Raw genomic sequence first — 24,274 nt, forward strand, 5'->3', positions numbered from 1 at the left:
CTGCTCTGGAGAGTCTAAATTATTGTATGTACAAGTGAAAAAAAAGAGAATTTATACAATTTATGGTTCTCATTAATCTTCCAGAATCACTATACTGGAGAACCATGCTGCCAGGATCCAGAGCCCCAGGGGCCACAGAGCAGGCCGGCCAGCTCCTGCATTTCAGGGTAACTGTCCACTCGGGGCTCATGTCTGAGTTCTGGCTGTGCCCTCTGCCGTGATGTCTTCAGGCTCACAGTGCGTGTCTGGGGCCCCTACCACGCTGGGCTCTCTCAGAACCTGAGAGCCACTGCTTTGGAAGATGATGGTCTCTTTGGAGACAAACCTTCCCCAGGGCCAGCAAAGTGAATTAATTCCTTATATGCCATCTGGTCTATATTTTATATCAGAATATCTCAAATACATCCTCTGCATTTGGTGAAAATTACATTCATATGAATAATGTGGTAACAGAGAAAGAAACTTAATGCGATGCAAAGAATACAAAGAAACTTAAATGTGAGATTCATTTCCCGTTATTTTCAAGAGTTTCTGAGCATATTAGAGACATAAAATATGATCCTGAGTTAACATGAAAATGTTGATCTGTCCCTCACCTGAGTTTACTTACCCTTCTGAGAAACAGACACAATATATTTCTATCACTGAAGATTATTCTAACAAGTATTATCATCTGTACCCTCATTTTTAATTGACACACTATCAGAACATTTGTATTTTATTACCTCTAATCAAATTTCCTTCTTTTTTAACTGTCATTTCTCAAGACAATTCTGTATATGTGACATTTCTTGGGACTAATTCTACATATTTGACATTTTATTTTCTCCTCTGGCTTCCTTCTTTTTAATAACAAAAAATATCTTAACTGTACTTTCCGAAGGCTTGTTTCAATGTGTACCTGCCCACCCTCCTAATACCAGAAATGGCGGTAAAATGAGAGCTAATAAGCATAAGCGAAGTGCAGCTTAATGTGACAGATTCATCTAAACGTGGTCATACCACACAGACATTTCCTGGGTCGATGTACCAGGGAATTCTCAGTCCAGTGAATGCTCCAGTTTGCAGCCATGGGAATACATTACAGCCTGGTTTTAAAAATAAACAACAAAACCCACTATTTGCAGTTAATATTCAGTCACAATATCTCCGGGCTTAAGAGTCATCATCTAGATGATAGGAGTGCTATCACCTGTCACAGAGGCTTGCCATGAGGAATTAGGAAGGTTCAACCCTTCTTTATTTGGGATTATGCTGTTATGAAAAAAAGGATACATGTTTCAATGTTGGCCCCAACGATATAGCCAGTTACATCAAAGTTGATCCGAATAAACTTGCCCTGAAAATAAATTAAAAAGAGAAAATTGAAAATAAATAAGGACATAGAGGATCTGAACATTCTAATAAGATAACGAGTATTCATGAACTGGTTACAAAAATGGACCTTATCATATGGCCTGAGATAAAAAGAAAGGTAAGGAAAAAGAAAAAACATCAATAAATTTCAAAAAGTAGCAATAGGACAGGCCACAGTCCTAGACTATAACATGATAAAAGTAGAAATTATTAACAAAAGGAAAGTAACAAAACTCCAATCAGTTAGAACTTATAAAAAAAAAACCTCTTCTAATAATCTGAGATATAGGGGATTTTAATAGCTTTAAAGGAACAGTATATCCAGCACTATACTAACAGAAAAAAAATCGAATAATATAGATGATTTCCAAGGAAAACAGAAATCCATTTAAAAAAAACAAGTGAAAACTTGAACAGACCATAATCATAACAATGATGAAAGAGAATTACTTCTTTTACAAAATGCTAGATTGGTTTTATGTGGAACAGTTTTCCAAATTTCTAAATATTTAATTCCCTTACAATATAATCTGTTTAGGGAAGCAGAAAATAGGGATTATTTCATAATTTATTCTATAACATTCTCATAACAGTGATACTTGAGCTGGTAAAGACAGAATAAAAAGAGGGAAAGCAAAATAAAAGCAAATATGGTTGTCTTATTACTTATAAATATAAATGGTCAAATTAAACAGTCAGCAAGACAAAGAAACAGTGATCAAGAAGTATTTATCCAGAATTGCTTAAAAGGACTGAAACCTCCAAACATACTACTATTATTCATCATCTAAACAGTCAAGAGTCTGGAGGGCTTTTTTATTTTTTTGTGGAAATTGATGAGTTGATTCCAAAATTCACAGGGAAATGCTAAAGACCTAGAATAGTCAAAAACAATTTTGAAAAAGAGAAACACAGTTGGAAGACCCGCCATGGATTTATCAGCACAGTGTAGTACTGGTGAAAGGACAGGCACAGATCAAAGGATTGAACAGAGTTGGATGCAGACCTTTGCATATTTGGTCAATTCATTTTCAAAATGATGCCGAAGTTATTTAATAGGGAAAGGATAGCCTTTTTGACAAATACTGCTTGTAAAATACACAAAACAAAACAAAAAAGAACCCAGACCCTTACCTCACACCATCCATACACACCATATACTCTTGGAGACACTGCAATCTGATTATATCTCCTAAATTACAAGGAAAACTATTTCCATTATTTCCAAGAAGCTATAACATCCTGGGCTAAAGGTATTCAAAGCAGCAACCACAGGTAGCTTTCTTCTCTTCCGCCCAGAAAAGCTCTAGTCCCTGGCTGGGAGCTGCACTCCTGAGTCCTGGTGGCCCCCCCCCCCCCCCCGCGGAGGGAGTGTCACCACCATTTTCTGGTTATACTAAATAACACCTAAGAACACTGTGAAACCAGAAGCCTTTGGATTTTTGAAAATGATTACTTTCTATTCTGTATTATCCAAAAATTGCTTTTTAGAGTCTATGCTCCAGAGTGCCATAGATATCATAATAAATAATAGTTCTAATTGGGTAAGGAAGTGACAAAAATTGAGCTAGCTCTAACCAACCACTTCTGATGGGAAGTTATAGCCTAATCAAACAGGTCTCAGGGTTAAGCTCATCACCTTAAATATTTTTATAAGAAAAAAATGGTCTGTAGTTTTCCTTTCTTGTACATCTTTATTTGGCTTTCTATGAGGGCAATGCTTGCTTCACAGAATAAATTAGAAGGTGAAATTTTAGGTTGTATATGCTATTAGAATAAAAACTAAAAAACAAAAAACACAGAAGTATACAACACAGTGAACCATACTGTAAATGATGGTCTATAGTTAATAGCTCAGTTATAAAAATGTTATTTCATGGACTGCAACAAATGCACCACATTATTGTAAGGTTTAATATTAGGGTGGTATATGGGATTTGTGTATCTTATGCATGAAATTTCTGTAAACCTACAACTTCTCTAATGAAAAAATGGGAAGAAAAAAAAGTAAGCCAACTATGGAGTAAATAGACAAAGCAAGGAACCAGAGGGAAGGCAGGCGGGTAAGGAGAGAGATGGGCAGAGGTAGACAGTCACAAGGACAGAGAGAAGCTGAGGCAAGAGTCTGGGCTGAATTGGTGGAGAAGAGGCCTGAATCTAGGGAGTGCCAGAAGGCTGCTAGCATATAGAGGAATTAGGGCATGGTTGGACTTGAATAGGTAAGAGGGAAAAAGTAAAGGGATGAAGACACAGGGTTCTGATCCTCTACTGCTAAGAATCAGAGATCCCAGCCCAGGCTAGAGGCCAGATACAGGCTGAGAAACAAAGAATAAGGAGGTTTACGTGTGTATACTGTTGGAGGATGAGCCATAGTTTTACAGATGAGGAAATAAGAAGTCTTTGAAAGAGTTCATTACAAGCTCAGACTGTGCCAGCAGGACTGACATAATTTATAATACCTCATATCCTTTTATCTTAGCACTCAGACTGCAATGAAAACTGTATTCTGTGAAGCAGCCTTATAAATGGACCAAGCTAGGAGAGTCTTAAAGAGAAAGGAGAATGCTGCTGGAGCCGTCGTTTCACAGCCACAGGTGGGGGAAGGGGAAAGGCTTCTATGGGTAAAGGTCTTGATATGCTTTTAATTGTGCTCTTAAGCTAAAGAAGTACCTTGATACAATTAACATTTCATTACAGATGGAGAATCATAAGAAATATAAGCAAGGTATAAGTCTTGATAAACCAGTAAACATGGTCATTATTATTTACCATCTGGGTCCAATAATCTGCACCCCCCCACCATGTTACATAATTTTATAAATAATTTACAGAAGACCAAAGGGATGTTGAAAAATTAAAAATTTATTTAAAATTGTATTAAGAATTTAAATGCAGCAAATACAGGTTTTAAATCCACATTACACACTCCTGAATTGTCATCATCCTTTGAATGTAACCAACTGTGCATGAACCTGGAACACACCTATCTTGCTAACACTGACTCCAGAACCCAAAACATCTCCTATAGGTTCTGACCTATTACTGCCCTCACTTGTTGGAATGTAGTACCTGAAAAAATATGAATCATCTGGCAGCTCATAGTTTTGTTGTAAAAGGGAAGGCCTTATTTTTGGCTCTGTAAGTATAAAACCTTTTCATTTATAGATTCATGAACTCCAATTAAAATGATCAATGAATTTTTTCATCTCTACATCATCCCTTTCCAATAACTTTCAAATAAACACAATCCTGCAGCATTTGTCCCTTGATGAACCATCGGATAAATTTTAGTGCATATCTTTTTAGCAAAATAAGATTGTCCAGATTCCCATTACAAAATACTGAATGGAGGGATCCTTCCTTTTGAATGACTGTTTTTTTTTTTTTTTGCATGGGCAGGCACTGGGAATTGAACCCGGGTCTCCGGCACAGCAGGCAAGAACTCTGTCTGCTGAGCCATTGTGGCCTGCCCCTAACTGGTTTTTATACCATATTTCCTTTAGAAATAAATTGTTTCTGAATTTGGAGAAATTCTAGGCCATCGTCATCTGAAGACTCAGTCTGATATTTTGCATATAGAATCCATCTTGCCATCATCATTAGACTTATGGTGCCTCTGCCTCCTTGCACACATCTCATGATTTGCCTAACATCTGTGAAATGTTTTCCTCTGCCATTATGTGCAAAAAATTAATGACTCGGACTTTTAAACTATACTGATTCAAAGCTAAAAGCAGACTACAAAGATAGGGTGTCTCAAGTTTTCTTTCATACCTTCTTGAAGGATAATGCAATACTTTGAGCAATACAATAAGGAAAATTAAGGATGATACAAATTGTGACAATTTATTTCACTATTGTAGTAGCCTTCTAGGAAATTCCATCTTTCTTACAACTTTAGTTTTTTTAGCATAGTTGGGAATAACTGATTAGTAATGTTAAAATAATTCCTAGGATGATGAAATAGCAACGTGTTTCAAGATATTGAAAAAATAAGATCATTAATACTCTATAATGCATCTTAGATTTGTAAAAGGATCCAATGAATCTGCACAGTAATTACAAAAGAGAATCAGTTTTATTCTAATTAAAAAGCAAGTATTAAGGAAAGATCCTTAATAAAGAATATATATAAAAATACTTAAACCTGCTCAAAAAAGAAACTAAAAGTTAAGATCATTATACCAAGGGTTAAAGTTCTTTATATATTTTAAATAGCTGTATTATCTATGCAATTCCTCACTGAATTAATAAAAATTGCTATTTTAAGAGACTGGTCAAAAGACAATGTTATTATTCCAAAGCAGCAAAGGATACTTTGCCAATATAATCTGCCCAAGCAAATACTCTCTTAAACTTTTCATTTTAGTACTGCAGAAAGACTAAACAAAATCATACGGTATCACCTAATTCTTATAAGAGAACTTTTCACTTATAAAAAGTCATTATAACCGGTAATACAAATTGCAGCTTTCACCAATTCTGTTTAACTTATGCAAATATACACATGCTGTTTAAGCTTTCAACTCCTTGTATTATTTCCAATTCCTTTTTCTAAACCACCTCAGATAAACTAGAAGTTCTAAATTCAAACAAAAGAAATTCTTCATTTGTGCCATAAGACAAAGTAATTATGCTGATAATTTTGAAATCCTACAAATTTTAAATCTAAAATTGAACACTATCCATTTTATATTTAGGGAATATATTTTCCCCTTCCTTCATAAGAGGTTGTAAAACTGAAAAGGAAGACAGAATCAAATTAGACAAAAATGGAAGAGAGTAAAAGTTTTGGCCTTCCGAACAGATAACCAAAAAAAGAAATGTCCCCAACCAATTCACACATGTGGTCACTTAATTGGAGAGATAAGCAAAGTCACCAACATAAAATCTATCTCATTTCCTCAGCAGATCCCCAACCAAATTTCTGTTTCATAACTGGGGCCCATAGTTGTTAGTTATAACGTAGTTGTATAGGTACAAGTAGTGCCAGAGAAACAAATTCTGGCTAAATGAAAAGGGTCAGGCAAAGAGCAACGAAAGGAGGGGACGTGATTAGGAAGACTCTGGGTTGCCCCCTATCCCCCCATCCCCATATTCTAGGGATACCCAAAATAAATCAGTATCTTTGAAAACAGCATATTTAGTAACTTAAATCTATGTTCTGAAAGCCAAAGCTCTAGAACTTATTTCATTTTGAAAATACTTTACAGAACAAAAAATCTTAAGTTGAAAATTATCAACTCTTTAAAACTAAGTGACATTCATATTCAGACAGTGTATAAGGTATACCCAAGCATTTTCATACAAGATAAAAAGAAATTTCAGAACCAAAAAGGAATACTTAGCTGAAGATACCCCAGATATTCTAGAATTTAAATAGTTCCCTTAATGTTGAACAGCCTAACAAATTAGTTAAGAAGCAAGCTTCGGGTTACATCATGTCACTGTGACAGTCAACTACAGTGACAGGTAAATAGAGTCTTTTCATTCCTTCTGGGTGGTGGGGAACAGAAAGGGAAAAAAATTTATCAACTTAAAAGCTTCCTCCTTCACATACATAATAAATACCCTTTCAGAATTAATGTTTTTTATTAAAATGCACATCTAGACTAAACTGGAAAAGAGGTAAGGAATTTTACTTTTAAGTGGGTTGTTTCACACTTTAAACAGTATGTGAAAAAATGTGTGCTGAAAATGCTCATTTCATATTTGAGCTTCCTATAGGTCAGATTATGGCATTCAATGTGCTCAAGCAGAATTTCACCAAAAACAAAAATGACAAGTACATTCTGTGTTAATTATGGAGTTATACATTTTGATGCCATCCACTTGCTATCTCCTAGGCCATGAACATGATTTTACACACTTATTTCTAGAGTTTTAAAAAGCAAAGACCACAAGAATTTCCTCTCTTTCTAAGGTAAAATATAAATAAGAATTTTATTTAAGTTACGATAGGATAACTTAGATATTTTGATATTGTAAAATAAAAAGAAGAAAATCACTTAATTCTTAAAATTTTGCTCCTTCTAAATCAGCATTGTTTTCTAGGAACTTTTTTTTGTTGTTGGCTATAATGGATCTGTGGTAAAAGTTGGCAACTTAATACTGGAACAATATAGTATTCTTCCTCTTTTAATTTGGTTCCTATGTGGCTCTGTAATTTACATCAGCACAGACAGTGGACTATGTGCGTGTGTTAGTTTAGTTTTGATCTCCACACTGGAGGCAGCTATGTGGCCTACACGGGGAAACTCAGTCTAGGAGTAATTAGTAAGCATTTAATCCCAAGGCCAGGTGCCAGTGGTGACTACTTTAAGAGCTCCAGCTATCTTCATCTCCCAATGACACCAGAGACTTTAGAAAAGTGAATTTTCATTGGTGAGATGAGTGGCTGTGTTAGTACAATGGACATCAGAAATACTACGGTAAAACAAGTGGCATGAAGATGCCTGGATAGAGGTGTGAGCAGGTGTTAAGGCACCTTGCTGGGAGATGTCCTGCAGAAATGGAGCCCAGGGCTGAGTCGACAAGTGCTGTGGGCAGCCACCGCCTTGGAGGACACTGGCTGCTGGCGCAGACCAGGTCCCTCCTCTGGATCCTGTCACCTTTGCCTAAGTAAATCTTTCAGAACAAAGGTCTGGCCAGGGTACCTGAACAGACAGAGAGAACTGGGATTGCATCCAATCTCCCAGACTGTATAGCGCTTGCTTGCTAATAAATATATATGAGGGTGCAGAATCCTGACTTGCTTTCAGGGTAACTGGATAACCGAGTTGTAGGGCGGAGACCTAGGGCCTTTACCCAGCTCTAACATTTGGAAGCTTGTCATTTACCAAAAGAAACATAATAACTGGGAATTGCCAAAGTGGTTTAAGTCACTGTACAAACAAACAAACAAACAAAATAATAATAAAAGGATTTGTACAAAGAAAGTGATTCTTAGTAAAACTTTCTGAGAAAAGATGTATCTACTGATACAAACGATCATTTTGAAATCGAAGCCCATTTTTAAAGTTTCATTACAAGATTCATTTTTACATAAATCTCCTCCATCTGGAATGCATTTTAATTCTCCATAAACAGAGAACTGGACTAACTGTGAATGATTATTTTCATAAGGGTAATGCTCTCCTAAAGAATCCCCCTTTAACACAAACCATATGCTAGTATCTTTGAAAGAAAAGATATCCTTCTGGAAATTGGTTGTCTATATAAAATCAGAGAAATGGAACCAAATGGATTTTAAGGTTTTTACTTTCAAATATTTTCACTATAAGCCTGTTGCTTGCAAATAATGACTGAAATTTCACTGTATACCCAATTCATTTTTCTTTTTAAGGACCACATTCCTCTTTCAGTATGGTGTACAAAATCAACCTCAACTCAAGGCCTGGCCTACCCCAGGAGTCACTGCCTCCTACACACCCACTACAGTGCTTCTCAAGCTGGGCACACATGCTCTTGGAGGACCCTGACATTGGCTACCTTCTCTGAGCCCAACTGCAGAGCTTAGCATGTCGCTGAGAATACCTGCGACTGAAAACCAAACTGAAGGGAGCCCTACAAAGCCAGGGATGTTTGTTCAGCCTGATAATATATTCTGAGGGCCTAGAAGAGTGGCTGGCACTTGGGTAGGCAACCGCATTTGAACTGAGTCCATCAATATGCCTCTTTTTTTTTTTTTAAAGGAAAGACAGAGAGAAGGAAGGAAGGATAGAAGGAAGAAAGGGAAACATTTTTAAACATTTTCTTGTTTTATTGTATTCTGTTTCTCCGTTTTTGTTACATGGGCTGGGGCCGGGAATCGAACCGAGGTCCTCCGGCATAGCAGGCAAGCACTTTGCCCGCTGAGCCACCGCGGCCCGCCCCAATATGCCTCTTTATCATGTGCTTACATGAGCAAGGCACAGGGCTGGGAACTAAGGCTACTGAGGGGAACCAGGCAGGCAAGGTCCCCATGGTTAAAGAGCTTACCTTCCAGAAGGAGAGAAAGATCAGACACAAGCAAAGTAATTAACTATAGACTATGAAAAGTGCAACGAGGGAAACAATTAAGACCCTCAGATAAAGAGTAACAGGCAGAAACCTCTTCACAAAGAGTTTTAGACAAATGAGGATGGTATAGGCCAGAAAAGGGAGAAATGTGGACAGATTCTAAATACATTCTGGAAGTTGAACCAGTTGAATTCACTCCGGCTTGGCTACAAGCCATAAAGAAAAGGCTGATTCAGGATAATTCCCAAGTGTTTTGTTTTTCTAGGTTTTTGTTTTGTTTTAAGCTTAAGCAGCTAGGGATTTCGATGGTGCTATTTAGTGAGATAAGATGAACAAATTTTGAAAGGAAAAATTTAAAAACCAACTGGGAATATTATAAATCTATTAGCCAACCAAATGGTGATATCAAGTAAGTAGTACAGTAGCTGGCAAGAGTAGGTTCTGGTGGAAATATATAATGGCAGGTGGATGAATCCTTACCCCTCAAGTACAGGATCACCACATGCTTTACCAAGGACACAGATAAACCCAGCAGCAACTGATCTTTTCTGTGATCAGTGGGCACAAAACTGTTCCTCCTGAATTGAGAGTATGTTTTAGTGGGTAAAAAATCAGAATAGATTTGCTTCACGTGGTAAAAATGAAGCATTTTCCTTGAAGAAGTCCTTGATGAACTTCATGGAGAGTCACATATCAAAGCCGGTCACTCCCTGTTCCTTTAGCTCGTGACATGGCCTCTAAACACGGGACTTTCAGTAGGAAGAATGGAAGATTTAGCTGTGGCTCCAGTTCGGTGCTGATGATCCTCTAAGAGAAGCTCAGTTTCCAAAAGTCGCAGATATGTTTCCTATTGCTATGGGCACACCTGCTAACCTACTCTGTGCATAAAAAACTCAAATAATTACTAAGGCAATTTGGGTAAAGTGAACCTTCAAATTTTATTTGACTAGAAATAAACAATATTCCAAGCAAATAGATCCTTCTTTCTTACATAATTTGGAAAGCCTCTTGCACTTAAATTACCTCTGAGGGCTTCCTGGCTACCATCGTGTTTACTGAGTCCTCTGAGATCCTGGTCTAGTCCTTTTCACCACTCACAGAAAACATGCCATCGAAAATTAACATGCAGTGTTATTTTCCCAGCTAAATAAAAGAGAAGCATGCCTCAATAATTCTAGATTCCCCAAAATTACCCATCAAGGAATTGTTACAATTGGATTCCATTTTATTCTGTTGTTCTTGATTTTTACCAACACTTCTAGTGTCAAAGGAGGGAAGAAAAACAGAGTTCCTTTAAAAATTTAAGCAAAAATACTTGTAAAGACCATTCTCCACTGAATCCTGATGACTATAATCCAGGGCAAAAGATTTATTGAAAGAATGCCCATTTTGTTGAATACGGATTTAGAAACTATTTGCAATTAACGTGTCGATTCTGAGTAGCTGGAGCAAGGAGGGGCTGTGTCCTTAGAGTAATAAAGTAATACTGACCTGGCTGTTATTTAGGACATAACCTCAGGCACACTGTTATAGCTAGTCAAACAGGGAGAAAGTAAAGCTCTGAATGAACTAAAACAACTGAATGGCTGAGAAGAATTTTTAAAGACCGGCTAACAGTAGTGAGAAATTATCCTAAAACTGGAAGGTATGAAAAGGTCAAGCAACCGTAGCTAATATTAACTTCAGAACTGAGGCCTCTCCTTCTGTATTTGTCTCTTTTTTTCTACCAATACCATGTTTCTCTCCCTCCCTCAATGCTTTCCTTCAGCCAAATGTAATGTTATTGTAGTTAAATATTTATGGCATGTTTCCTATGCCTGGTACTGGGCTAAAAGCTCAACATGTACCTTGTCTAATTTCCCCATCAACCCCACAGCACAGGTATTATCATTAACCCCAAAAACAAAGAAACAAGCTCAGAGAGGTTATACCGTTATATATCTATACAAAATAACAGATATTATACAATATGTTTAATAAAATATATTATTAAAATTACTTTTTTTTTGCTTTCTTAAATATGTCTACAAGAAAATTTCAAGTTACACATGACTTGCATTATATTTCTACTGGATATTACTGTTCAAAACTATATTTATTAGTCTCTTAAAATTCAAGAAGGAAAGGAATTTATTTGCTTAATCACAGTAACATCTCACTAGAAGTCTGAGGAATAAAAAGTTTCAGGTGTTTTGAAACTTACAAAACGAGATGAGTTATCATTTTTCACAGTCTTCGCATTTCCAAATGATTCCAGAATTGGATTTGCTTGCAAAAGCTGCCGTTCAAGTTCCCCCTAAAAGACATTACACATACACACACATAAATAAAAGCAGATGTATGTTAATATAATGTCTTTACTCTGGGCCTCAGGGGAAAAAAAACTGCCTCAAACTTCTCAGTTCTTTTATCCTGTTTACTATCCAGCAACCTTTGTGAGCTTTTTATTTCTGGTTATTGTAATAAGCTCTGCTAAAGGAAAAAATATTAATATATAAAGTGATCACAAGGAAAAGAGACGTTCACACTGAACAGAGAAGATCAATTTAAGGACAGGGCATAAGAATTGGGCAGAGAATTTTGAAAATGAAATTTAGCTTCAATTAAGAACATATTAATACTTATACTTATTTTATTTTTATTCTGCCTTGCTTCAAAGATCAAAGGCAGCAAATTCTAATAATCACCACTTGCGTGGGCACAGGAATTTCATTTTTCCATGCGTTTTCACATATCATCTCAATGATGTAGACAAGGTAGATGTCGTTCTCTCCACTTTCAGAGGATGACACAGGTGACAAGGCTATTAACTTCTGTCTATAGAATACCTGGTTAAAGCATGCTTTGCCAGTATCTAATTTATATGCAAACTAGCCATAAAACATATTTTACAAACAAAAGGTGTAAGTACATTAACCCATGCTGTAACCCTGCATCAAGAGAGAAAGCTCCAGAAGGCAAGATGCCTTCTCTGGCCGGGAAGAGTACTACACAGCGCTGTGACCTTTCTGGAATGTAAATTCAGAATTAGATTTTCTGACTTAAATCGTCTGCTTCTTCTAAACACAAATCTTACCCCTGTATTTTAAAATACTCACAGCATTCCAGACCTAAAACAAACAAATAGGAAAAACACCAGCAAATAGAATTCTCTAAGCAAAAAAATAAGGAACATAAGGAATCTTGTGTTAGTTTTAAATTAGTGACCTTCCTGTGTGCTACACTGGACCATCATCAAATAAAAAATGGGGAACAAATACATGCTGGGCTACAATTCTGACACTCAGCTGAGAGGGTGGGGAAGTGTTCCTTAGGTACCACATGCAGGGAGGGGACCCGCTCCTCACACATGTACCCTCAAGCTGTTTATCTAATATTATCCAGATTTTCACACATCTTAACTATAATTACATTCAATCAAAACCAGTCACCACCAAGTCCTATTAACAATTTTGAGCCATGTGAATTTGCAGAGTAACCCCTTACTTTCTTGGCACTGAATAAGGTACTCCCTGCACAGTGAAATCTTTCAGTTCATTTACCTTGAAACACCAGACTTCTAACGGAAATTTTAGTAAAACATTATATGCTGCCCGGATTTCTTAAATGCGGTAACCCAAACTGAATGACCCAGAGTCACCATCAAGAATGTCAGCTACCATTCTGAATTATAACACACTGCCTCTGCCCTTAAGGCAGGATCACTTCTACCAGTGCCAGTGCATGACTCTTGCCCTCAAATGTGCTGCTGAGCAGGGGTGCATGCACAGCTGCATTAAGAACCTAGATAATGATTAAATCTAGATAACGGATAAATGCAATACATTTGCATTTACTATAGAGATTGCACATATCGTACACTTGCCATGTTACAGACACAGGTTAAGTTTGAAACAGGTAAAAAGTATACCTCCTCCAAGTCAGCCAGGGAGCTCAGGTTGGGATCATGCTGTGCTTTGAGACCTGGCAGGTCAAAGCTGCAGGGGTCTTACTGACCCCAGGACAGGGTTAAGGCAGGCAGAGGTGAGTGCTGAGCAGAATCAAACTCTAATCTCAATGGTAGGCTCTAATTTCTGTACCTGCTACTTTGCTATCCTTTTTGTCTTGGTTTAAGTCTGTTTAGACCAGGCTGAGTAAGGGTAGAGACCAAGTCAGCCTGAAGTTGCTGTCTGGAGGTGGACAGCCTGAAAGGCAGTGAGGCAAGTGGGCCGCTGGACAGTAGCACTTTAAGGAGACAGTCAATTTCAGAGATTAGCCATTTTCAAATCTGCTCTGAAACTGCCCTGTATTCCGGCTTTGAACAGTACCAAGTACTAAGCCAGACTCTGAGTGGCTTCTAAAAGTAACTTTTAGTGAGGGAAATCAGCAATTGAAACTGGGCCTTCAGTTGGCTGGAGGATACTACAGGAACAAGCCAAATAAGACTTTTAATTTTGTTATAAATAGCACATCGAAAGTTCATAAGGTAAATGTTCACTTAAAGCTGGCTTCTTAAATACTGTGACTTTCATTTTGACAAATTGATTCTCCTTATATATTTTCATACTGAAGACTAAATTTTAAAGATAAAATACAGACAGATTGCTTCATATGCACTAGGGTGGCATAATTAAAAAGATGGGTAATAATAAGTATTGGAGAGGATGTGGAGAAATGTGCACCATCGTACATTTCTGATAGGAATGCAAGATGGAGCTGTTGCTTTGGAAAACAGTTTGGAGGCTGCTCAAAATATTAAATGTAAAGTTACCATATGATCCAGTAATCCCACTCCAAGGTTATACTCCCAAGAGAACTGAAAATATATCTCAACATTAAAACTTGTAACGGTATATTTATAGCAGCATATTCAAAATAACCAAAAAGTGGAAACAACCCAAATGTCTACCAACAGAAGAATAAATAAAATGTGATTTATCTGTATTATGGGATATTACTTAGCCATAAAAAGGAGTGAAGTAATGATAATTGCTACAAAATGGACAAACCTTGAAGATATTAAGCAAAGCGAAACATGTCGGTCACAAAAAACTACATATTGTTTGGTTCCATTCATATGAAATGTTCAGAATAGGCAAATTCATAGAAACAGAAAGTAGACCAGTGGTCTAGGCTAGCCTAGAGTTGGGAGGGAAGGGGGAAGTGATTGTTGGTGGATAATACAGGGTTTCTTTCTGGGGTAATGAAAATGTAAAATTGATGGTGGTGATGGTTGCAAAACTCTATGAAAACAATAAAAACCACTGAACTGTATACTTTAAATGGCTTAACTGCATGGTAATGTGAATTATATCTTTATAAAGCTGTTTCAAAGAAACAACAAAAAACTTGGTGAAATCAGGAGCCTGATTTCAATTCAACTGCTGTCTAGTGATAAAACTCTAGAAATGTATACAAATGGTTCCCATAACCCTGAAACCTGTAAATTCAGAAACCAGTGATTATCAAACCAAAAGAAACAGTGACCATAAAACCTGTAATGCACAGATTTCCAATATTACAACTATTATAAAAGGCAGTCATCCTCAAAGTGGGATGAGGACATCGGGTTCAGAGCACTGTGAAGGGGGAAGGGCACGGTGGGGGAGGGGATTCTGAATAGGACCCTCTCTAGAGCGAGACCATTCCCCACTCTGCTGGTGAGATATTTCTCAGGATGCTGGGGAAGAAAAAGTGAGAGACCGTGCTCGTCAGGTGCTTCTTAAAGCATAACCACAGCTGTACAAGACCTGAATGCTACTGAAATAAAACTGGAAAAGTGCACTGAAGACACTACGTACAGTGAACACATGCAGCAAGACATGCACGTCAACAAGAGCTAAGCGCAGCCCTGAGAAGCTGTTGCCTTTTTTTGAGGGAACTCGCTTCCCAGGGATCGATCTGACCCACAGTCAAGTCTGGAGTAGCATGCTACTCTCATAATAATGGGGAGCCGCTCTCTAGTTTAAAATGACATTGAAACAAAATGCTAACAGTGATGATTGATGCATTCCGCTGAGGATCTGGGCATCAATTATTGAGCACTTTTTCACTAGTGATCCAAGTGTATAGGAAACGTTCATTTAGCATGTACCTCTAAACCATAAAGAAAAGTTCATGTCTGGTTCAGAGATACCTTCTTTAATTGGCAAAAAAGCCTTTACTATTCTATTTTGTGAGGATAATCCATTATTTCAGCAACCCTCCCATTTTACATCACTGGTCTGGGTCTACTGCTAAAGGGGCAAAAGAATACCCCAGGCCTTTACAGGTACGGTACGGCTTTGGTGTCTGGGAATTTCTTAAAAATCTTAAATAAAGTATCTGAAAATCTCCACATCTGTGATAATTCCTTTGGGTATTTATGATTATTTCTTTATACTAACAGATTCTTTCCTTAATTCAGTGTTATAGCTTCTTGCTTTACGTTCGATTTCCATCACTGTGCTTATGGAAGACAGACAAACCAAAACAGTTATAATGCCTGGGAAAGGATTAAGCCTAAGTAGAAATGCCTCAACCTATCCACGGAAACTGGCTCAGTTCTGCCCTCCTGCCTCCCCCCAGAAGGAAGTGGAGGTCCTGTTCAGGCCTGTGGCTCCCTCATGGCTTGCTCACTGCCTTGCTCACTGCTGTGCCTTGGGAGTGGAAAGGAGGGCACTAGGTGATCGGGAAGAATGACACAGCTCCACTACTCACCCAGGAAAAAGAAAATTCTAATCTTATGTACTGAACACAATGAGGCCTTTGGGTTAAAAACACATACAGGCCTAAACTATACAATGCCACAAAGTTTTAACAGATTAGGAGTTTGTTATTCCAAAAGGTACAACTTTTAAAGTTGCAGCCCCAAATTCAAAATTTAGTGCATGGCACACAAAGCTAGGTTTCCAAGTGTTTAAGAAATATTAAAATAATCTCGCGTAGTATTTGATATATGAAACCATATAAGTTTATAGGTTCCATAAACATGCAATATGAAGTCACGATAAAAGGGCAAAATAAATATTGAAACATTTAACTTTATATAGAAAACAAATGTAAAGCAAAATGGCATGCTTTTTGTCACAAAAGAATAAGGCTCTAAGCAATAAATTTTCAAAACTATTTTTTCTTCATTGATTTCACTCAGAATTCATGGTATTTGTTTCGAATAAAGACTCACTCTAAAGACAGATATTAGTGCAAACACTCAAGGCTAAGAAGCATAAAGAAAAGCACTTGCCTGATGTTTCACTGGTTTAGGCGATTCCTGCTGTTTGTCACAAACAGATAAATGCAAAGGTTAGCAAGTTGTCTCTCCCTAGCAGTCAGCCACATCAAGTCAAAATGCAGGTTAGAACTGTGAAAGCAAGTTTGGCCGGCATTCTCTCAGGCTGAACTAGCTACCATTTCCGCAGAGCCACAAACTAAGGTTAGCTCACAATTTATGTTCTCACCCTTTTCTATCACGTCCCATATTCCCTCCCCTCAAGATGCAGCAACGACAGGCAGCTCTGACAGTTCAGAAAGGGCTCAAAGTTTTAGGACCTTCTTTGGGGGGAAAATAAGACAAGCCTTCATAAGCACCACTCATGAATTTTTAACAGCTCTCACCACATCTTTGGGAGAAATTAGGCCTCACGTCACAATCATAATTGCAGTTTGCCCTGAAAGTAGTAACTATTTCATAGCAATTTCCTTCTATCCCTTGAGTGGACAGAGAGCTGCTGGTGGGAAGGGAAGACGAGGGAGCTATCAATTTTAGCAACACATGGAGTAAGTTATCTTCCTCATTCTTGTTTCTGAAATTATGAAAGAACAAAATAAGGTTTAAAAAACAACAAAATGTAAACTTACAGGAATATTGTGGTCCTTTCTTCCTTTATGTGAAGAAGCAACATGAGCAAGGTACTGAATAACTTTCTTTGTATTTTCTGTCTTCCCAGCACCTGATTCACCCCTGAAAGAAATATCAACATCATCTGCTTTAAAGAAAGCACAGATGTATATTCCAAAATTAAAATCAATACAGTTACACTGAACATGGAAGAAGATAAAAAGTGAGTTGGTAGAAGGTTAAAAGAGAATGGCAGAGTAGAAAAAACAAAACAAAACACTTATAGTAGTTAGAAAAGAAAGTGATTTTTTTAAAAAAGGGACTAAATAAACCCACATATTTCTTGGTAAATGCCCTTAATAGGACTCAGAAAAATGTTCACAACACACATCCCCTCCCCCCTGGGGTGTGGAGGGTTCTGCCAAAGAAGTAAAATTTATTAGGACATTAAAAAACAACTCATTTAAGATAATTTAATCTCAAGAAACTGAATTTTGGAACACCCACTGGTTATTGACATTCATCTTCAAAGTCACTGAGTCTTCCCCGATCAAACTTCAAACCAGACAGCTGGTGGACCTCTCCTGTGTACAGAGCTGTATTCTGTGCACCTCACTGGAGGTCCTCGCACTAACTACACCTGGCACACGTGGGCCTTGCACACTGACCATGCAGGCTGCAGTCCTAGCGTGCATGTATTTGTGTTCGGATATTTGTGGCTGTTTTTTTAATCCACATAATCCTGCAGAGTATCTGACAGAGCTTGTGCAGAAATTTGTTGGGCAAATGAATGAACATTATGACTTTTGTTATGAACTGGGACAAGTGCCATTGCTTTATATGATTCATATGCACAAACAAGGGTAGCATGTTTCAGAGGTGTTTTTTTAATTTCTACTCAGTACTCAGCCTGAAATCTGGGTAAGTGGCTAGATATATAGTGGTTCCTAAATTATGACCTTTCTGTTCAAATTCTTAACATTTCTTTTAGATGGGACCAAAACAAACCTACCTCTAAAACCAATAAAATAATCTATTTGTATTATATTTTATTTTGTAATATATAATTAGATGAATTTTTCTTAAAAAAAACACAGAAACTCAAATATGTTCCATACATTACCAACTAATCATCAGTTGCTTAATCTAAGCCTGCTTTATCTAAGGCTTGAAATTTTTTCTAACAAATCCTGGCTATTTCTTAGAATTGTACTGTCTGAATTGTCCACACCTTAAATTCTTTAGTTACCTTCCTAACTCCCTGCACCCAGATACCTACGATCTCAACCATAGGGAGGGGTGGGCAAAGGAAACCTATTGGCTGTTTTATGGGCTTGAGAAAGAAAATTATCCTCTCCGGGTCTTGATATCCCAGTGTAAAATACAGAAACTGGATTAGATCCACCTTAGTTCCAAGAGCTGATGATTCTATATATTACTCAATTATCGTTTTATAAAAATATTCTCTATATTAAACTAACTAAGCACCATCTATCACTATCTTTAAAATAGCCCATTGAGTTGTTTGGCCATCCAAATTTTAAATTTATGGTTTCTGCCTACTATCTGTGCTTAAAAAGGCCTTTTGTGTGCTAAGACCAGAGGCATCTTCATTACCTTCTTTTCCCCATCTACCCATATCCCTCCCAATATTTATTTATCCATATTTTTCTACTCATCTTTCCACACTCTGGATAAAAGAGGCATCACACACAGGGTTTTCACAGTCACAGAGTCACAATGTAAAAGTTACATCTTAATACTTTTATACTACTCATCTTCAAAAACCAAGGCTACTGGAACAGCTCAACTTATTCTCATTTTTATATCATCTGTAGTATTAAACCCATCGATATTTTCTTCTGGAATTTTTATGGTTTTGCTCTTTTTTACAATTAAATACTTTATTGGCCAGAAGAAAATAATTTATGGTTTTAGGCATAAAAAAAGTTTAATCTAACTTTTTCTCAAAAATTACTAAGCCCGTGTTCCAATATTAATAGACAAAGACGTTCATTACTCAGTGATTATACACACCATCACTTTTTTATCCTTAATTCTTATATCCATGATCTATTCCTGGACGGTCAAGTCTATCCCAATGCCAACACCGTATACAATAGCTTTAAAATATGACTAATCAGAGCACTCATCATTGTTCTTCTTACAAAAAAAATTTAAACTGAGGTTTATTTTTTCAGATAAACTTCAAATAATTGTGTTGTGCCAATCTTCCCCATCTCCACAAATAAAAACATAACAGAAGAGTTTTGAGTTAAATGGCATCAATGTCTAGTCCATTTTTAGGAGAAAGATGGTTCTTTTCCCTGTGTCTTTCAGATACAATGTTTCTGTTTTTCCTAAGTACAACAAAAGGACTACATTCATCATATTCATCTTTGAAATCATAATCCCCAGCATAGCAGGTTGAATAAATGAAAGAACAGAGACCCTATGAGTTTTCTGTGAAGTTTATTTCCAGGTTCCTTTTTTATATTTTTGTTCCTGTTATGAATGTAATCTCTGTCATCCCTGTTATGTGTTCTAACTGGCTATCACTGGCTCATAGATAAAGTCTCGCTCATTCATTCATTCATCCATTCAACAAATATTTATAAATCAACTTCTATGTGTCAGGTGTTCTTGTGAATGCTAGGTTATAGCTGTGCCCAAAGTCCATGTACTATGGTACTCAAGTTTAGGGGGGAGGCATACAATAAATAAGATGGGTATAGGGTGTGAAGAATGCTATGCAGAAAATAAGAAGGATGCTGAAAGAAAAGGCCAGGGCAGGGGAGGACAACCTCCTTTAAATGTAGGAGCCAGGGAAAATCCTCCTGAAAACTGAGTAAGAGCTGCCACAGAGCACCAGGGGAAGGGCGCCCAGGCAGAGGAAAAGTTAAGTAAGTGCAAAGGCCCTGGAGCAGAAAAGAGCCTGGTTATTCCAAGAATGGCATGCCAGTGTGCTGGGATTTGAAATAATGAGTGACAGAAAGCATGGCAAGAGGTATGGTTGATGAAGTAGACAGGGGTTGGATGCTTGCACCCTGTAGGTCGTGGTAAAGCATTTGAGCTTTATTCAAATTTAATTTCTTAGTATCTTTGAAAGGAGTACTCTGTTTTGCTCTTAGCTTTACTTGAAATACTTAGTGTTTTAGTCAGTGTTAACCATACTAGTGGCTACTGCCTTCAAAGATAATTTTTTATCATGACAAGGAATGAGTGGCTCATTTACACTGACAACTTGTCTCAAAAATAGTCATGATTGTTGCTTTTCAGCTCCATCTGCTTCTGTAGTTTCCTGAGAACTCCTCTTCTTGGACAGGCTTCAGTATATCCTTAGCACATTTTTTCCCCTGCCTGTCATACTTACAGCAGCTGCACTTCAACAACTGTTTATGAACTCTGCTCAATTCTACATATTTCATGTCTAAGGTAACTTTGCTATAGGAAAAATTACTTTAAAGGTAGATATATTTCAGTGTCTTCCTGCTGAGCTCCCACAAGGGGAGATACGGATAATAGCTTCTAACACACAGGGTGGTTGTGAAGGGAAAAAACCAAATACTCACTAAAGCACATAATTAGGATTCAGTAAACATTATCCATTCTTGTCCATGCAACTATTCATCTAAAATACAGGAGGCAATTTGAGTTACTCAGCTCCTAATTACTTCATAAATCTGTAGCGTTAGCATAGTGATTAAGAGCCAAAATCATCTACCTAGATTCAAACAGGGTCCACCCTGTAAGCCCCAGTTTGCATTGCTTTAAAGTGGGATAAGGTCACTTTTCAGGACTGAGATAATGCATGCGAAGGGCTTAGTGCTGAGCCTGGTCAAAAGGCTCTTAATCGGCAGTAGTGCTAGTAACTAGCTACAATGATAACGAGGGCTGGTGATGATGGTATTTACAAAGGCAAAAAAAATCCATGACTCAAATTAAAAGGAGATGGGAAAATCAGAGTCATATGACTCTTGAGGAAACAGGAAATGGCATGTCTGTCCCAGATGCGAGCAGAGTTAGAAACAAGCAGCCAGAACAAAAGGAAAGTGGCAAAAGAATCAAAAAGAAAGCCTAGCGGACTTCACTGGAAAATCCTTGGAGAAGTGAACATGCCAAGTCCTAAATCAGTCAAGACGGCACAAGGAATTGGACTCATTTACACACACACACAAAGTTTCTAAGCATAAAGGAATTTAAACTTGAAGTGGCTGACTGCTTCATCACTGATCTATGATGGGACCACAATTAAAGGTGAGGGTCCTGTCATCCATGCTCTTTTGGAGAAGAAACCCTTGAACTGAGAGTGGAAGAAGTAAAAAGTTATCACAAGAACAAAACAAAGAGTCTTTGCTTGGGGGCACCCTGTGTCTTCTGACACAAAAGATGGAGAGTTTTTAACCTGGAGATATTTGCATTTTTCTTGAAGTATGAATGTAGCTTTCACTGGACTCTCAAAGGGATGTGCAATAAAAACAAACAAAACAACAGCTGTAAGAAGCAGAGAGGCAGGTGATCTTCATGGAAATACCTGGCCAATACCTGACACCCTCCTCTGAATCTCTCCTGGACGGTGGGAATTGCTCCAAAGAAAAATCCCTTTCCAGATCTATATTGGTTTTGTTTTATTTTCTCTGGATATTTCTAACATTAAATATAGTCTAGCTTCAAAAACACTCTTTCCCTGAAAGTTCTTGCTTTGGATATCCTCAATTTGAAAAAGAACACATATTTAATATCTAACATCATCATCATCATCATATATATATAAATATGTATCTATAACATTAGTAGATGATCTACAGTTTCAAAACCCTATTCCTTTAGCAAACAGCTCACTAGGAAGGGCACAGACTGTGAGCAAGATAGGTTGGGTCCAAGTATCCTCCTTTCACACAAGCACTAGCTTGCATCACACTCTGGACAATGTCATATACACTTAAGGATAACAGTGTTGTCGGAAAAATTAACGGAGATTCTCTTTCCTACTCTACTTGCTTAGGACATTTTAAACTTCTATTTCCAAGCTAATCTGCACACTTCTCATACTTATCATTGAAAGAGAGACACGACTACACCAGTGTAAAAATTTCCACAGTTTTAAGACTTGAGGATATCTAAAACAAACCAAAGAGTTATTTATTAGAAAAGCAAACTGAGGTCTAGGGAGGCTGACTGACCAACCCAGGGTCACGGAGCTGGTTCACAGAAAGGCTGGGACAAGAGAGTATACCAGTTCTGACAATGCACTTGTATCTTCCAACTCCAATACAGTTGCCTCAACTATTTAATTAATCCTAGTGATTTACTGACCTTAAATCTTTTAAGGTATGCTACTCACAGAAGGAATCAATTGTTTTAAATTCAGCTGGGTGGCCATCACTGCCTAATGCAGGTATGTATACGATAGATAAAATCTCTTTATGAAAAAATCTGTTGTCACATCTTGATGAAAGACTGATGTGACGCAACCACAGTTTTACAATTTCTAGGGTGCACTCAAACACACTTAAAAGGAGAAAAGTGTGGGTAAATGAGTGAGGAAGCATAAAAAGAAAACAGACTATTCTTAGGAAAAGGAGACTTAGGAAGCAGAATAATTTCCTCAACAGTGGTGTCTTGTAAATTTCAATTCTACTGAGGAATTGAAGCATGAAGACGACACCCTTACAAGATTTCAGTCCTAAATACATGAGGTACAATGAACAAATCTGCTTCCTCATCATAAGAGAAATCCTGGGTGTCTTTACCAAAGAAGTTCAGAGGGACAACAGAATGAATAATGGCTAAACAAGGGGCTCCAGATCCGTAAGTCGGGGCTCAGAGGGCACTGGCCAGAGTCTGCAGAAATAAAGACGAGGTGAAGGTGTGAATTAGAAAGTTATTCTTTTAAGGGAAAAATAAATCTGAGAGACAGTGACTAAAAAAGTAAAGCTTGAAGTGATGCTATCTAACAAAAGTATTGGTTAAAAAAAAAACATTGCTTCAAACTGTATTTTCTCTTTGTGATACTAGGTAAACATTGGTTCTTAATAGCAAAAATAGCATATACAATTGACTAAAGTTATTCTCAGAGAAAACTTGATTAGCTCAACTCTGTGTTAAATGTAGTAAGACCCCAGTTATACATTCTTGGAGTACTTTATTTGATATTGCTAAATATATCATATCTTCTAAAATCTAGGATACACCGCTTCACATTTTAGTATTTTTGAAACCACAATGGAGCTTATAAAATATACATCCATTATAATCCATTACGATGGACATTAACATTTAGTAAAATTGCACCCCTCCTCCCATAAAAAGTTATTATTAAATATCATCATCAAGATAATTTGGATTTAAGAAACTGTGTTTTAGATGAAAGGACTAGGGGATGAAGTGGAGATTTGCTGGCAGGAGACAGGCAAGAACTTTCTGGTAATGTTTTATGTGCTGGTTTGAAAGGATTATATGCCCTAGAAAAGCCATGTTTTAATCCTGATCCAATCTATGGGACCAACCATTTCTTTTAATCTCTATTCAATAATGCAGTTTGGAATCTTTTGATTAGATTATCTTAATGGCAGCACGACGCATGTAATTGTGGGTATTAACTTTTGATTACATGGCTTCCACGGAGTTGTGACTCCACCAACTCTAGGTGGATCCTGATTAGTTTACTGGAACCCTTTAAAAGAAGAAGCATTTTGGAAAGAACCATGAAGCAGAGAGCCCATGTAGCCAGAGACCTTTGGAGATGAAGAAGGAAAATGCCCCCAGGGGAGCATCATGAAACAAGAAGCCTGGAGAGAAAGCTAGCAGACATCACCATGTTCACCAGGTGCCTTCCCACTTGAGAGAAAAAACACTGAACATCATCAGCCTTTCTTGAGTGAGGGTTAGTGCCTTAACTGGGACATTTTTACGGACTTGCTTTAATTGGGACATTTTTATAGCCTTAGAACTGCAAACTTACAACTTAATAAACTCCCTTTTTAAAAGCTATTCTGTTTCTGGTATATTGCATTTCAGCAGCTAGCAGCAAACTAGAACGTTCTGTATCCTCATAGAGGTTTCGGTTAATCAGCAAATAGATACTCAAAATTTGTATACCTCATTCTATGTAAATTT

General features: G+C 37.4%; 1 protein-coding gene across 4 annotated transcripts in view; it reads right to left on the minus strand.

Annotated features, from left to right (window-relative positions):
* The window catches only part of MYH10 (myosin heavy chain 10), a 176,560-nt gene that overhangs the window by 83,798 nt on the left and 68,488 nt on the right, over nt 1-24,274 (minus strand). For all 4 annotated transcript variants that reach the window (XM_077165944.1, XM_077165942.1, XM_077165945.1 and 1 more), the window contains exons 5-7: nt 17,176-17,278; nt 11,561-11,653; nt 1,276-1,339 (exon numbers count right to left, since the gene is read on the minus strand). In XM_077165944.1, the coding sequence (XP_077022059.1) occupies nt 1,276-1,339; nt 11,561-11,653; nt 17,176-17,278 (260 nt within the window). The remainder of the gene's footprint in view (nt 1-1,275; nt 1,340-11,560; nt 11,654-17,175; nt 17,279-24,274) is intronic.

This window comes from Tamandua tetradactyla, chromosome 6 (genome assembly GCF_023851605.1).
Source record: "Tamandua tetradactyla isolate mTamTet1 chromosome 6, mTamTet1.pri, whole genome shotgun sequence".
Taxonomy (NCBI): domain Eukaryota; kingdom Metazoa; phylum Chordata; class Mammalia; order Pilosa; family Myrmecophagidae; genus Tamandua; species Tamandua tetradactyla.